The following is a 16,605-nucleotide window of genomic DNA, read 5'->3' on the forward strand; positions in this document are numbered from 1 at the left end:
ATTGCATGAGTTTCTTCTTTGCGTTGACACCAAAGTAGAACAAAAGCACGGGCTGACCACTGTGGGGCACTGCAATAAATTAAATTAGTGTTAACAGACTCACTTTTAACACGACTAGAGCAAGTTGCCGTGGGAACTGCCCTACTAAACTGGCTGGTCTCTCATCACTGCTTGGAGCAAAACGGCGGTCATGCAACAAATGCTGTTAACTTCCTCTTTCTGTTAAAGGTCGGCTGTTAAAGTTAATGACAAGCAGTTGTGGCCACAGTTCATTGTTCACTTTTAAAGGGATAGTTTACTCGAAAAGTTAAGTTTAGGTGTTTTTTGCCTGGTAGTGCTGTTTATCTATCTGGGTGTTATTTGGTTGGAAAAAAAAAATTAATATGATTATTATTATTTTATTTTAAGAAATCAGTTCATGATTTTTGGAAAGAGACATTGCTTCCAAGGTTTTCTTTAGATGGGCAACTCACCCTGATGTAGGGGAAAAAAACTATTTATTTTTGGTGTCTGTGAAAGTTCTCAGTCATCCAGGTCATCGTTGTCAAAGGAGCTTGCAAAGCTATTATTATTTATTTATTTATTTATTTTTGGTGTAATATGTTCCTTTAACTTGGACTTTGACAGTTCAGCTTTGATGGTGAGCTGTGAAGCAGTCCTAGCCCCTGTTCTTTTTATGAGACGATTTAAGCCATAATATATATAAACTTCCACCACAGTTGTATTTAAATATAAATTGCTGCTATTGATTGAAAGGCAGACTAAGATAATTAGCTTTTTTTCCCGTTTTAAGCTGTGTCCACACTCGCACACATGCATAGATGCAGCTATTAATTATACTTGTGTACGAAACACTGCTAGAGCTTTTAATTACATACTAATCACTAATATGAGTCTCACTATTAAATTCTTAATTAAAAGCCAGGAATTTCTCTTGCTATCTCCTCGAGCATTTGGCGCTCATCCAACACTGTGTTTCCCTCTCTAACCAGTCAGGCCTGCAGCACTCTCCATATGGCTAATAATAGGCTTTAGGCCGGTTTCCCTAGCACTTTGGAATGCAACAGTTATACCACAGAATGAGCTTCTTCCCTAGTTATGGGGTTTGTTTCCTGTCTGACACGAGCCTGTTCTTTATCAGACCCTGGGTTGCGTCAAAGCGTGTCCTAGAAAAAAAAGCAAATGGCTGATGGTTTTCTGATTTACCAAAGTTAAAGCAGCCCTGCTTAGGCACAGTTTTTAGCAAATAATACATGTGTGGTGCTTTTTTTTTTTTTTTTTAATAAAAAGGCATTCAAATGAAATTGACAGCGGTGTCAGCCTAAGCAGATTTAGTAATTTTATTTTTAGATTTTTTTAGCTGAGGTATTCAGGGAGAAAATAAAAGCTACCTAACTTTAATGTAGATGAAAATACAACATTCTTAAAAGCTAAAAATCGTAAAAAAAAATTTCAGTACAGTAATCTGAAAAAAAAAACCATTTTCATAATATTCTTTGCAGGCCCGTAGAAAAGCTCAGCACTCTCTTTCTACTTCCATATGAATTAAGAGGGTAAATGGAAGCCAGGTGCTGCTAATCAAATGCATGTGATTAATTGATCATCAGCAAGTGTGATCACTGGTATAAATTAGCATTTTTGCCAGTTTGCTGGTCTGGAGCATTCAGCTGCATGCCACAATCTTCCCAGGAGTGGGTGTCCCAGAAAATTCACCCCAAGGGTCAGATGCAGTGCTCAGAAAAATTCCTAAAAACCCAAGAGTACATCTTTGACTCTGAAGGCCTCAGCATGTTAAATGTTAAAGTTCATTTCAGTACATTTAGAAAAAGGCTGAACAGTTATGAGTTGTTTGGAATTGTTACCAAGAGAAAGTCTTTTCTGTCTTAGGAACATGGCAGCACAACGTAGGTTTGCAAAGTTGCATCTGAGCAAAGCACTAGACTCTTGGAACAATGTCCTTTGGACAGATGAGGCCAAGGTGGAGATCTTTTGGAGAAAAACAACCACAGCATATCCGCACACGTCATACTAACGTCATACAGACAGTCATACAAACTGTAAAGCACGGTGATGGAAGAGTGATGATTGGGCTTGAACACCTTGCATCCACTGAGTTAACCATGAACTCCTCTGCATGCTAAAATACTTTAGACACAAATGTGAGGTTGTCTATCTAAAACTTGGCTAAAATCTGGTCCTGTCCATTTCAGCCACATTGACATATAACCAGAAATAATTTTTCATGTACAAGGGAGTGACACTGAATCGGAAAAAGAATAAAAAAAACTAGATTCCTGCTTCTCTTTGCATCAGTAAACAAGAACTTGCAGACTACAGCCGGTATTTGCTAAACAGTCTGACAGGAGTTGTGCCTATTTACAAAATCTTACATTATTAAAGCTCTAAACTCAATAAACAACCACATAATATATTTGTTCAAGGCTTATAACTGTGTTAAAGATCATAAAACAGCAACAGTGCTGATAACCGCGTGGCATTGATCTCTATTTTATCATCTCAAGGCAATCTGCCATTGGTTATATTGACACGTGAATCACAGAAAGCCTGAACAGTACCAGAAACATGGCCTTTACACTGTTCTGGACGGTGTCTGAGCAGATTAATATAGTTTGTGAAAAGGCTTCATATCTGAGTGATTAAAAGTCTATAAAAAATGAAGAAAAAAGGGGAAAAAAGTAATTTAGATGGATGTTGTTTGAAAAGGCACCACGTTTTGGTGATTAAAAATCTGTAAAACTAAAGAAAAAGGAGGGAAAAAAACTAATTTAGATGGATGTTGTGGATATTATCTATACCCACAGGAAATCCACTGCAGTTTCAGTAGTCATGAACCACGCAACCTCCCAAACAGCTCAACACAACCCACCTAATTAACAAGTTTAGAAATCAGACTAGAATAGCCTTCATTTCTTCACGTAAGCATGATAGAAAAGGGCGGCTGTCAAACGGCATTGGGATGCATAGTACAACCAGTGCACTCCTTCCTGCCTGTCCTCCTACCCCTCCTTCCTCCTTCCCTGTTCACTCACCTCCTCTCCCGGAAAAGCTGGTGACAGAAGCTGTCACTTCGCACACAGCCCTCTGCTTGAAACAATCAGCAACAGGAAGTCTGCCACTGCGACCTACTTTGGTCTCTGTGTTATTTTTGAAACACTATAATAAAATTACACCTGAAAGAATTTTGTCTTTCTAAATTAGTTGTGAGAGCAGAAATCCTGCTGATGTGACACAGGAAGGACAAAGGCTGGGAAAACTGGGATGATCTCTTACTGTTGTAGAGTATTTCTGCTGTTTATCTCTTGAAAAAAAGATAAAATAGTAGCACCATAATCACCGACCTGCTTTGTAAAATCCTATCTGTGAATATTAGAAGGTGTTTTGGCATCAGATAAGCATCGAATACATTAGTCTTCTGCTCATTCTTCTGCAATTCCCACTACAGTCTTCATCAAAGACCCTGTAAACACTTGGTTTTAAAATGTGTCTTGTGTGATCTGATCATGGCTGGACACCTGAGACACACTGCTGTTTGCACCTGTGTCTGTCATGTGTCTCTAAGGTGTTCAGCTGATCACTTTGGCAGTCAAGTGGCAGAACGGCTTAACAAAGACAAGGAAAGAAAAAAATGTTTCAAGAACTAATAAACATGCGTGTTCCTTTTCAACTGGTTAGATAGCGAGGATCAAGTCATGTCTAACTTGAAAAATGGTCAAATACAAGACTAAAAAGGACCATTAAGTGCTGCTTTGATGACAGAGTAAAAACACGTATTTGCTCCCTTCCTGATTTCTCAGCTTTTTGCACATTTGTCACATTTAAAAGTTTCAGATTAGTGAACAAATCTTAGTATTAGACAAATAACCTGAGTAAATGTCATCTCTCCGCTGGACACCGAAGTTTGTGAATGTGGTAACTTGAGACCAAGGCAACATAGGATTTTTTAAATTGATACCACATATGCCGTCTACTAAAAAATCTCAAATGAGATTGAATCCTGGTGATCTTGATTTCAAGCTCTTAGGTCAACCTTTTCTGAAAATGTGGTTTACACACATACATATACCATAGACATAGACATTTTTCTGATTGAACTTTTTGGAGAGTGACAGTACTAATGAGGTTCTGCTAGTCAATTGCAAAGTCATTATATTTCCTGAGGCTCCTCCACAATAAAAAAAGAATCCAACCAGCAGATATGGGATCTGATAACTTGTTCCAGTTCAGATCCGATTCCAAGTTGGTAAAATTCCCTGATTCGTGAAGTTTTGCACCAAGTGAATCCCTGACCAAATCTTTTATTCATATTCTCTGTTTATTTAGGCTTTCGTGCATCTTTGATGCTACAGCATCGGAAGAACAGACAGAGCCGTCTATCCATTTTTGTACTGCCTACCTAATTCAGGTTTATGGGGGCTGGACCCCATCTTAGCTATCACAAGGTGAGAGGCAGAGTACTTCCTGGACAGGTTGCCAGTCCATTGGAGGGCTAAAGCAGCAAAGTGAAATCGTTTTTTCAAGCAAATATATTTCTAACATGCTATGGTAAGAATTTATTGCATTTTTGCCACAGCTTGCACACAATCGTAAGCTTTCAGTGTGCAGCAGGAGCAGGTTTACATCAGCAATAGCTGAACTGGAATATGACAGAAAGCATCCGAGAATTAAGCCTTTTGTCAAGTTAGTGGTGCAGATCCATGTTGTTTGAGTAGGGGTGACTGTGTTGGGTTTGCTGCAGTCAGTCAGCTGCATCAGCGGCAGATGAAGTGCGTGTCTTGATGCAATAATTAAACCAGACTGATGTGAGCCTCTGGAAATGCAACACTAGATTAGTATAACCTGCAACTTGCTAAGGGCATCCAAGCAGTCTGTGTCTAAAATGACTCTAGACAAAATGATGTGGCAAAGCTGGGCCTGCTGGTTGGGATGATGAACTGCGTTTTTGAATATTTTTATTGTTTTGGAGCAGCTTGCTAGATCCCCAGAGACGGCAGAAACCCTGCTTCCACCTTGTCTGTGATGTTGTTGTTTTTTTTTGTGTGTGTTTGTGTGTGTGAGTCACAAGTATGCAGACTCACTTAGGCCCTCTCCTTCTCTTTCTATCACACACAAGCAAGCAGGTTATGCTACATTCTGGAAACACACACACACGTGTAGACACATTAACGCAGATGAACAGGTGCATGCATATCTGCTCACGTGCACAGGTACACCCACACACACACACGCGCGCGCTTACATCCAGACGAACGAACCAACAAACGTTGAAATGCACACACCCACTCAGGCGCACACACTTGTGTACAAGCAGACGCTGCACAGCCGCGCATACCTCTCATCTTATAGATGACTTGTGTGAAGTACTTGAGTGAGGGAGTGAAGAGGGTGGGGAAAGAGTCCATCAAATGAAATGAATATGTATCAGATGGAGTTTGAAGTAGTGACTTGCATTCAGCCCTGCATACTCACCGAGCGGCTGTCACTCCGTCACCATCAGGATATAATGTGTCTCAATGATACTCAGAACCCAGGAGACTTTCACATCTAAGACACCTGTCCGTGTGCGCTTGTACCCTACACTCCCTCATCCAGCCGACTTCAGCTCTTTCTTTCTTTGTGCCTCTTGCTCTCTCCCTCCTCCCAGCTTCTACTCCTGTGCCTTACTTTCAAAACTTACATTTTACCCCCTCACTGTATGTGTTCAGCTGAAAGTTAATAAAAATCTCTTCTTTTCTTTATTTTCTCCCAATATCCTCTCCTGCTCTGGCTTCTTTCCTTTTTCACTCTTTCTCTAGCTGTGGTTCTGATTGTGCCTCTGTACCTCTCCGACACAACAATGCATTCATTGTGAAGGGCATGGGAGTGACTCTCGTGAATACTGTTGTGTGGGATTGCATTTGTGTGTGCACATCAGACCGACTAAGCTCCCGCCATAGGTTAAAACCCTGGCCAGCAAATACCCTTGGCCCTTTGGCCTTTGACCTCAGCCTCCCAGCAGACAACAACAGATGAGCAGAGGTTTCTGTGGGACTTATACCTTGCTTATTAGAGCTTTCCCAGGCTTTGTACTACAGCCTGCTGAAGCACATTAATGAATGTATTTTCAACTAAAAATGTAAAGATCTACAGTTTTTCCCCAGGCCTCAGTGTCTCAGTATGCTGGATTTCATCCATTTTTTAAATGTCGTCTTGTAAACTTTTAGTGACTGTAATCAAACCCTCCCCAAACTGCAGACCTGATGGAGAATCATTTAGTTTAGTGTGCACATTAATGCTTCAGCTATAACTCACCTCAGTGTCTGTGCATAAAATGAAAAAGATTGTTACAGCAGGAAACCTGGGGAGCAGGAAAATATTAAAAAGTTTTGTTTCCACCTTTATGAAACATCTCTTCTCAGGAGCGTTCAATTCTGTTGAGCAAATGCCATCTAATGTTACCACTTTGCATTTAACTCTGCTGGCATGACCCAAATCTTCCAAACCTACCACTTATGTAACTTCGCTCTTCTCTATGTGACCTGCTTCTCTGGCATGTCTACACAAACACACATTCACAAAAGCAGGAAGCTTCCCGCCTATGGCCAGAATATCTTCTGGGGCCTTTACCTTGCACTTTACCATATCTAGTCACACACCCACACATGCAGACAGGCTTTTTATCCTGTTAAGCATCTTTCTTTGATCATTTATCTCTTTCTACGGCTGATCCACACACATGCACAGCCTTATATCCCTCTCCTTTCTCCACCCGAAAGCATGTTTCCAGAACCTGACTTTTTGTCACACATCACATTATATCACATTGCATTTTGTCAAAAAGTCATCCATGCCTGTCAAGCCCGCCTTATATAACTACCCTCGTCAAGTCCAGGATGCTGCAGCCTACATTAGGCAGCGGCAACATCCATTAACCACATGTACACATAAACAGTAATTACAACATTATATACTGTGCACATGCAAACATCCACAAGTCTCTGTCATTATCTAATAATAGTGTGAAAGCCGTAAACTGCATTTAAAACATGGATGTAGCCACATGACGTCAAACAGCCAACAAAATAATCAGTATAGAGTATTATGCAATGGTCTGAGGAGATTTCTTTATGCTTTCATAACAGGCAACTTTTAAATTGTATCATTAGACACTTTGTTGCTAGAAGCCTGTTGCGAAAATACATGATCTGTTCCAATTTCTTTAGCTGAATATATGAAATAGATAACACAGTTTTACAGACATAAAATAGTATTTTTGCGCCAGCAAATGATTTCCGAAGAGGTGCTGTCTAAAAAGTTGGCATATCTGAGCATGGTGTGCAGTGCGTCGTTAAAAAAATTGAGGAAAGTGAAGAAAAGAAGAAGAAGTAGTAGGTCTCAAAAAAAAAGCCTGTCCGAGCAGATCGACACGATCTGAAAGTCATGCCCTTACAAAATTGGGAAAAAAATACAGCAAAGACCTGAGAAATCCATCTGGAACTTCAGCTGATCCATCTACTGTTCATAGAAACCAAATTAAAGAAATGGTCTCAGTGGAAGGATGGCTGTCAAGAAGCCGTTCTAAAGGAAGGGAATCAGGGAGAACAGGCTGAGGTATGCCAAATTATACAAGAAATGGACTTAAAATGGGAAATTTTTGGCTTAAATCTTTGTCAGTGTGCACGCCTCCCAGTGTCTACTTCATTTATCTCCCTGACTATTCTATTTTCTTGAAAAACGTTTGCCTGTGAGATCCGAGTTGAAGAAAAAATATGGTCAAATATCAAATACTGATTTTCATGCTCGTTAGAGTTGTACAAACTCAGTTGCCTTATATATTGTATATCTATGTATGCTTGCACATGTTTTGCTACATTAGTTTCCCATTTTCCTAGTAAAATATAAAGAAATGAGGGGTGGCTTTTCACTGTACAGCGCCTGTAAATCTGGACCGGCAGAATTGCCAGGAAGCACTATATGAACAATAAAATAAAGACACTGAGGCACACTTTTGGGTTAGCATATTTACTGTAGACAAAAAAAATATTCCAGTCAAGTTTCATCACCTCTGTACTTTAAGAAGCGCAACCTCATAAATTTTTCCATGGGAATTGTTAGTCTTTGCAGTAAAGGAATCAAAAGAAAGAAAGTCTGTCATTTTTAAACACTCCCCAAACGCTGGTTTGGACTGACTCTTCCAGTGATGACAGGTGATCCTGGAAGCAGCAACAAAAACCTGCTAGTAAAAATCTTTTTAGAGGCTTTTTTTTTTTAATGTGGAGTCAGTAAGCGTCGTTAAGAAAAGTCTGTAATTGGTTTGTGTAGCAAATTACTGATATTTTTAATTAGTTATTTCCAGAAGGCGAGAAAAACAAGACACATTTTCTTTAATAATATGTGTGTACATTTCATTTTAACATTTCTTTCAAAATTTCCTATCATCTTATTCTAAATATCTAGTTCCAGAGATCAATTGATATATGATTTTTAATGCTGATAATGACATTTGCTGATTTAAAGAAATTGGCCTATTGTTCGATATATCGGCCAATCATTTTGTTTTCTAAACAGACAATTGAAGCATGTATGGATTTCCCTAACATGTTATGTGTTTTTTATTTATCTTCTCTTATACATTCTACTTGACTTTTCTGTTACCAAAAAGGAAATTGCCCTCTGCTGGACTATGCAACACTCATATAATTGGAGTGGAGGGTGTTTCTCCCGTCCCTTCTTTGCTCTTTGAATTTTCGTTTATTGCACAGATACCAGTAGATTAATAGATCGATCCTTATATGGCTAATATTGGACAATAATGTCGGCCAGCTGAACAAACTTTCCGTGCTCTGTCTCGTTCTATCGGATTTTTTTCTCCGAATTTCCTCACAGCTTTAGAAACACCTCACAAAGCTTTCTCCATCACAACATGAAACGCATTACATGCTGATTGTGAGCACCTGTGTGAATGCAGATGCTTTGCATGCATTCAGGTGTAGACACAATGCCAGTCTGGCGTGTTTGGAAGGTTTAACCAAAACCAATAGAGATCAGTATTGTTTGTCTTGCACTGTGATCTGCTTGCATTGATTAAAATTAGTCTGGAGCAGATTACTGTGGATGGAAAGAGGATTTTTAACTTTTAAGTAATGAGTTATAAAGCCCGGGCGCCTGCTGACTTCTTCATAATTCAGGGAGAAAGGCTAGTCTCTCTCTATATGCATATATTGTGTGGACAAGTAACTAAATCGTGGAGCCATATTGCATCTTGTGCATTCAACTTAATCAAAACTGTAGCCTGTACTCTCCAAGCGACTTCAGGGCTCCGTAGTAATTAGATAATTATTAAGTAACTCTCGTGTAGTTTGGATGGCAGAATTGTGCATTATAATATACTCACAGTAACTGGTAAGTTATGGAAAACATGCATCCACAGACATACTTATTATGCCTTTAGTTGGTCTGGACTGCTGCTTATGGAGAGAGCAAACACTGATTTACTGTGTTTACAGACATTTTTTTTTCTTCCGTTGAAATGGAGGTTGTCGATGTTGTGTATATAATTTTGTTCATGCCAAAGGTATGGGACTCAACCAGTAGTCTTATTCAGCGCCTGCATTTCACACAAACACGCAGGCACACACTCGCACGCTCTGTGATCCTTCAGCTACTGGGCGGGAATGGCATGGCCTCAGTCTGTAGCGAGCTATGTGGAGAAATCATATTTAGATTTTTTTTGTTATTCTTTCTTTTATCCAGGATCCCGTCAGGGAAAAGAAGCAGAATTTGTTTTATGTATCATTCGCCCTTTTGCATACGTGTGGGTGGCTAAGAGAGAGTGCGTGTGTGTGTGTGTGTGTGTGTGTGTGTGTGTGCGTGCGTGCGTGTGCGTGTGTGCATGGAGTTCATAACAGCCTATTAAATGTTTGAAATGAAATCTTCATACTATTCGATAAAGAAAAATTACCATACAGTGATGAAAAGGCTGATAAAATGAAGAAAGTAAAGAGTAAAACATATTGAGAAGTAAATAAAAGTTAGGGGAATTCATTCACTTGAAGTTAAACGAACCAGGACGAACCTTGCTAGGGGTTTGATGAGGTAAGTTTGGGTTTTCGATGTTGGAAAGGTGGTTCATTTACCTTGTTGCATCGCCACGGTAACTTCTGCTGAATACCTTACCTGCTCTGGAGCTGATTACGTTTGCGATCAACACATACTAACTCAGTGCCTCTCGACTTTTCCTGGAAAGCATCATCACCATTCCTGGAAGACCTCGCGGACGTCGACGCACCAAAGTTTTCTCCCAAACGAGCTCAGCCATCTGCCGTGACAGGTTAGGGGTGAGAGGGAGACAGGACAAAAGAGACGCTGTGGAAGGGAAACAGAGATTAATAATAACTCATGGTTAAATGCATAGAGTGTGAAAAAAGGTGAGTGAAGAAGAAACTTTGCTAAGAGCAACATGGGAAGACCTCAGCAGCCTAGGCTTACTCCAGCGTAACTAAGGGAGGGTTCAGGGTCACCTGATCTGGCTCAAACTATAAAAAACAACATTTTTAAGCCTAATCTTAAAACTAAAGAGGGTGTCTGTAAAGATGTTTAAATATTTTTAAATAGGCTTTATTAATATAGCGCTTTTCCCGTCTTTGTGACCACAGCAAGGAAAGTGCATATATAAATTCACATAGCATTTTTTTTATCACTACTGCTGCACAGACCTTTCCTATTATGCTCATATCACCTCTCAGACATTGTTGCTTTGTTACAGTGCTGGCATTCTTGTACTTGTGTGTTTAACCTCCTATATAATGCATTGCTTTTTGCTTTGTGAAGCATACCATTGTTCTTCCAGTAGCTCTGTCTTAGACCATATTTGTGTTATATGCTGAAAATAACCAATATATACATGTACACGGTATCTGAGCAATGTGGAGGGAAATGCATTACAAATGAGCTCATTAGAGTACTCTGGTTACTTTGTTGTCCAATCAGCCTCAAAAACTGTTACTTTTTCATATTAGCTATTTGTAACTGTTGCACCATATTTCCTATGTTTCTTTTGTTTCTACCTCCCAACAGCATGCACAGGTGCATTTGTACTAGTGTTCAGTATTCATTCTTAACTTGTGACATTGTTCCACTGAGACACAAGTGTAAGAGAAATGAAGATGTATCCTTGGCCGATAATGAATGTTTGTCAGCTGCGGCTTTACATCAAATATGTAGAAGCACACCTGCAAGTCAAGCACAGCTCAACAAGACTGGTGGGGGAGCCCACTGAGGAGGAGGAGTGCTGCACCAAAGGCTAGTTAGCTCAGCAAAGTTCAGCTAAGGCTGGAGCTCAATCTGCTCACTCTACCACCTGAGCCATAGCCACCAACATTACCTAACACTGAATATGAACTATTATATAATGTAATATAACTTTAATATAATGTCCATATCCAAATGATAGTTTGAATCATATAAAGATTAAATACTGACCTGCTGGTTGTTACCTTTACCATTTAACCTCAAATATATTTTGTTTAATGCCGCTAAGCAAATGTCTCATCACCGTGAGTGCTGACAGCATACAGAAGTTAAGATTACGCCATAAGCACCACGTTGGTTTTGTATCACCGCTTAGAAGGTCATGTAGTCTAGTTTTATACACAAAATTTTTAATTCAGTTAAAAAATATATTTTGCTCATCTGTAATTACTGGGCACTCTAGAAAATAAGCAAAGCTTAGAGGATCACCACTCTCGCTCCTTTCCTTTCACCCTTCTCTCACATACAATCAGCACAGACACAAAAGAAAGAAGGGCATGAAATTAATTAAGCAATACAGTATAGTGCAAGTTTGCAAGCTTCAAACAGCACTGTACATGTCAGTCTTTAAATTCAGCATTTGGCTCATTTTATTCTATCTATTCTATCCTAATCCAACTGTATCCTCGCATGCTGATTGGTTTGGGCTACGGGCTGTTTTTGTTGATATGTGGATCATAACGCGCACATGGAAGAAAACTCCCGTGCTCCAAACCATCTGAAAAATATTACAGTAAATTCTCCATTTACTGAAAGGGGCCGACTTATCATTATTCCACACTGGAAGATTTTTTTAGTTAGCTAAATGACAGGAACAAATCCAGGGCTGTACAAAGGCTTTAAAAGCCACAGTGCAACCATGCGGGCCCAGCAACGGACACACATGCCCCAAAAGTGAAATTTGCCAGAGTGTACAAAGTCTGAAATAGATGGGGTTGTGCAGACATAGCAAGTAGTGCACAGATGTTCCAAAAATTGCTTGAGTCATAAAATATAGTGTGTGAATAAACAAATAACAGGTAGAGGTTAGCAAAGTTAGATGGGCTAGCTCCTGAAGTGACGGGACTCTGTGTTAATGATCTACCGCCACCAACTGCAGGAAAGTTTTTGGAACAGATGGTTACCGTAGTGTGGTAGCTGGTGGCAGTCCTCCTTGCCTTTTTTCATCTCCCGACTGCCACATATTTCCTTGATGGACGGCCACAAGCAGCCAGTGACCCGCTAAGCAGAGAAGCCAAAACCTGCTCGAGCATTTCTTCTTCAGCAGAGATCGAGGGGAGGCAGAGGTGGACTAGGCTGTAATGGTATACTGGAGACAGAAAGCGAGAGAGAGAGAGAGAGAGAAGGTGTTTTTCTTTTTCTGTAAGAGAAACAAAGCTGCTGCTGAGCAGTACGAACCCGAGAGAAGGAGACGAGAAATTCCTCCCATCCCTCTGTCTTCTCTCCTCCTCCTCCCCAGTGGTATTAATTAGCAGCAGCAGATGAGTGGAGAACGGGAGCCTGCAGGGAGAACAGGTTCATGTCAGGTTAGCATAAGCTGTGGTGCCCCCCCCCCGTTTCTCTCACTCTCTCTCTTTCTTTTCCTTTTCCTACCCTCACAACACACACACACAAATACACACATAAACAATAGGGATTGTTATAAATTTAAGAAATATGATCTTCTCGTCTTTATGGCTAAAACCGAACGTGTACAAAAATGTGAGTTTTCATTAAGCCCAGCTTAAACTCCTCCTCCTCCCTCCAGTTTTACTCTGAACACAGCCTCTTGACATATTCAAAAAAACAAATCCAACCCTGTAGCACATCAAACGCACAACCACCGACATTATCACCCACCTCACGGTCATGGCGAATCATTGCCCTAGCATCCCTCTGTCTCGCTCCCTATCTTCACTGAAATGCGCTCCAGCCTCCTGTTTTCAATCATCAGTTTCAGGAGCGTCTGGTACGCTTCGGCTTTAATCAATGGAGTCGTCTGCATCTGCACCCGCATTTCACTCTTGTCTAACCGTGACCCGTAGTGTCTGTTTTTATTCGACACGGTACAGAGTAGAAAGCAGAGGACTCCTTTTGAAGGCCTTCGCTAATGTCGAGACCGAGGTTCTGGAGCCAGAGCCGAGTGAAACCCAAGCTAAAGATAGTAAGACCAGATTCTAATCTGAGTGAAGAAAAACTTGTACTTTGGAAGGAGATGAAGGACATGGCAAGGTCCCATAATGGTTTTGCATTGGTTTCCAACAGTCTTGACAAAGGCTGGAAAAAGATAAAAGCTTCTGTTGCAGTGGACACTAATGAATAAGGCTGGCTGATAAATGGTGTTTCATCCTTAATGCAAAGCCAACATACAGCAGATATTTCACTAAAGATGCTGCATAACGCAGCAGACATTTATCCTTGTTCAATAAGAGCATGTTTAAAAAGCATACGTTTTATTTCTCTGTTTATCTATCTGTGCATATTGATGCGTCTTCGTGTGGGTATATGTAAAAGAAAAAGAAAGAAAAATAATAGGAACTGTGGAGCAAATGTGTAACCGTCATTACTATTAATGTTATCACACAATTCAGACTTTTCTCATATTCTCCAGTCCTTACTGTAGAATGAAAGCAGATTCAGAAAGTAACTGTAATATAGTCAGCATATTACAGTTTGCTTATTTAAAGAAAACGTGTAAAAGTGATGCCACTTTGTTACTACTTCATAATATTCTCTTCTTTTTCTCTTCTTTTCTTCCTTTTTTTCTTTCCCTCTGCAGAATTCTATACGACACAACTTGTCCTTGAACAAGTGTTTTCTCAAAGTGCCTCGCTCCAAAGACGACCCTGGAAAAGTAAGTATTTTCTCAACCTTATTGTGCGACTTAAAAAAAAGAAAGCTGGGCGGCGCACGGCGAAAATGTCGAGTGGGTTTACGTGGCGACTTTTGACGTGTTTAGTAGCACTCGTGCCACATGTGTGAACACACTTGTGCTTAAGTGCTCACTTGCTCTGCTTCTTTGTCACACACACAGTGTCTGCGGTTAAAAGCAATTTGTAACTCCATAACCGGCTGTGCTGAATGCCTAATGCTGCTTTCTCTGTTTTCTGTGGCTCCTACGATATTGATTCTGCCAAGTAATAATGTGGTACAGGGAGTAATGAATAATAAGTATATGTAGGTACTCTCCCTCAGATGCAAGGCCTTCCATGCATCTGTTATGCTTTATTAGAACTGCTTCTCTCTGTATCTCGCAGACACAATCAGAGGAAGCTTTAGATATGTTTCACTCCTGCTGCTGCTGCTGTGGTTAGGAAGCAGCGTTGCCACGGCCACTTCAGCAACTCCAGTTTGATAACAACAATTTGTCAAGTGCTTGGTTGTGCTGAGATCGAAGAACATGCTCAGATGGGGAAAGTGTATAATTGCAGCTGATCACTGAACCCTGTCCTTATGCCATATTTTTAATACAAGCTCAAACTCGTCACAAGGTTAATGTTAGAGGCGATCCGCCACTTTTACACAAAACTGAGGAGCCAAACTTTTCAATGAGCTCTTAAAAACTCTGCTCGTTTTGTTTAGGGGGGTACGGTTGAGGTGGGGTTGGGGGAGCGGAGAGTTTCTCCCGGCTGCGGGGATTTTGGAGCCATTGAAAAATGAATTAGGGGGAAGAAGGTTTAAATAATTCAAACAAAATCCTTGGGCTTGAGTGGAGGCCTATAGTCTGCAAAGACACAAAGAGAGGGCCCCCCCCCGATTAGCCTGACTTGGACCTGACCAGCACCTTAATTCACACCGTGGATCGAAGTGGTCGATACCTCGGCGTAGTGGTGGTGGGGTGGGAGGTCAGCTGTGTGCGTGTGTGTGTGTGTGTGTGGAGAAGCTGAATGTACATGCTCTGTTTGAAGCCACAGAGAGAGAGGAGAAGCTAAATCATGCATGTGCTAACGTTAATTGGCTGTGTACTGTTCAGTGATGTGGGACTGAGAGACAGGGGGAGGAGAAGAGGAAAGAATATGAGAGGTGGGGGGGAGATAGATGTTGAGAGTTGAGCTGTGTGCATGTGTGGCCTAGATGAACCTCCTGAATTCAGTCTGCAGCTTTGGACCTCCTTGGGAGGGAAGAGGCAAAATGAAAGGCTGGAAAAAAAAATAATACCGGAAGGAAATCTAGGAGCTAAAAGCAATTGATTTCCTCTTCTCTTATTGTATCTGTTTATTTTGGAGACTGCTGTGTTTTAACATTATGTATCAAAAGGATTTCGGTGGATTTTCTGGGGAAAGGATGCAGAAACGTGCACCACTGGAGAACTAAACCTAGAGAAAACTAATTTGATACTGGAAGAATAACAGATAAGTTGATGCTTTTGGATACTGTGGATGCGGCCATCTCACAGCACTTACTTTTTATTTAGTGACACTTACTGCCAGCCTTATTTTGTAGAAGTAATAAAGAAGAAGCAACTAATAGATTCAGAGAAATAAATCCTGATTTATTTTGTAAGACATTGTGTTTTTGAAATCTAACATAATCTAAAACAGTTTGGGGAAAAAATAGGTGTAAATAGTGGCGAGTGGATCATATTTAATCCATGAGTTTTTGAGACTTCTCTATCATCAGTGTGATGTTTTATTAAGACTAACCCCCTTAAATGTTTTGTTTGTAAGATTAACTGTGAGCAGTAAATTTCAGTTTAAAAAAATTATAATTTTCTTGAAAATATTTCATGGTTTAGACTTTACAGAGTTAATTATCAGAACAATATAAAGATTTCAAATTCATAATAAAATATCTTGGCCTGCAGCAGCAGTTCAAATGTTTTTGAGCCAAAATCTTAAAACTAGAGTTCACTTTGGTTTGAACATCAAACACTTGTTGGCTAGGTTGTTAGTCTAAAGCAGGGGGACTCCAGGCCTCAGGAGCCTGTGTCCTGCAGGATTTAAATGTGTCCTTGATCCAACACAGCTGATTTAAATGGCTAAATTACCTGCTCAACATGTCTTGAAGTTCTCCAGAGGCCTGGTGATGAACTAGTCATTTGATTCAGGTGTGTTGACCCAAGGTGATATCTAAAGCCTGCAGGAAAAGTTCTAAAAAGTTGCTTAAACAATAAAAAGTGTATTAACCAGTCATATTTACCAAGATTTAAAACTGATTTTGTAGCCACATCTGTGAAATTGTAGGTATTTTTCAATATTTGGCTTATTGATGGAGGGGTTTGCTCTATGATCAGTAATTCAGCATAATTAGGTAGAGCTGTTCGATATAACGATATATCGGATAACAATATAAAAACGTCTATCGTTTCATTTTACGCTA

At 40.2% G+C, this 16,605-nt stretch overlaps 1 protein-coding gene across 6 annotated transcripts in view; it reads left to right on the plus strand.

Annotated features, from left to right (window-relative positions):
• LOC146550228 (forkhead box protein J3-like) overlaps window positions 1–16,605 on the plus strand; it is a 67,294-nt gene that overhangs the window by 18,113 nt on the left and 32,576 nt on the right. For all 6 annotated transcript variants that reach the window (XM_085260065.1, XM_085260069.1, XM_085260068.1 and 3 more), the window contains exon 4: window positions 14,066–14,140. In XM_085260065.1, coding sequence (XP_085116191.1) covers window positions 14,066–14,140 — 75 coding nt within the window. The remainder of the gene's footprint in view (window positions 1–14,065; window positions 14,141–16,605) is intronic.

The sequence above is a fragment of the Mchenga conophoros genome, linkage group LG20, assembly GCF_057382185.1.
Source record: "Mchenga conophoros isolate Kocher_MC1m ecotype Shallow Benthic linkage group LG20, M_conophoros_male_GT1.1, whole genome shotgun sequence".
NCBI classification, from domain to species: domain Eukaryota; kingdom Metazoa; phylum Chordata; class Actinopteri; order Cichliformes; family Cichlidae; genus Mchenga; species Mchenga conophoros.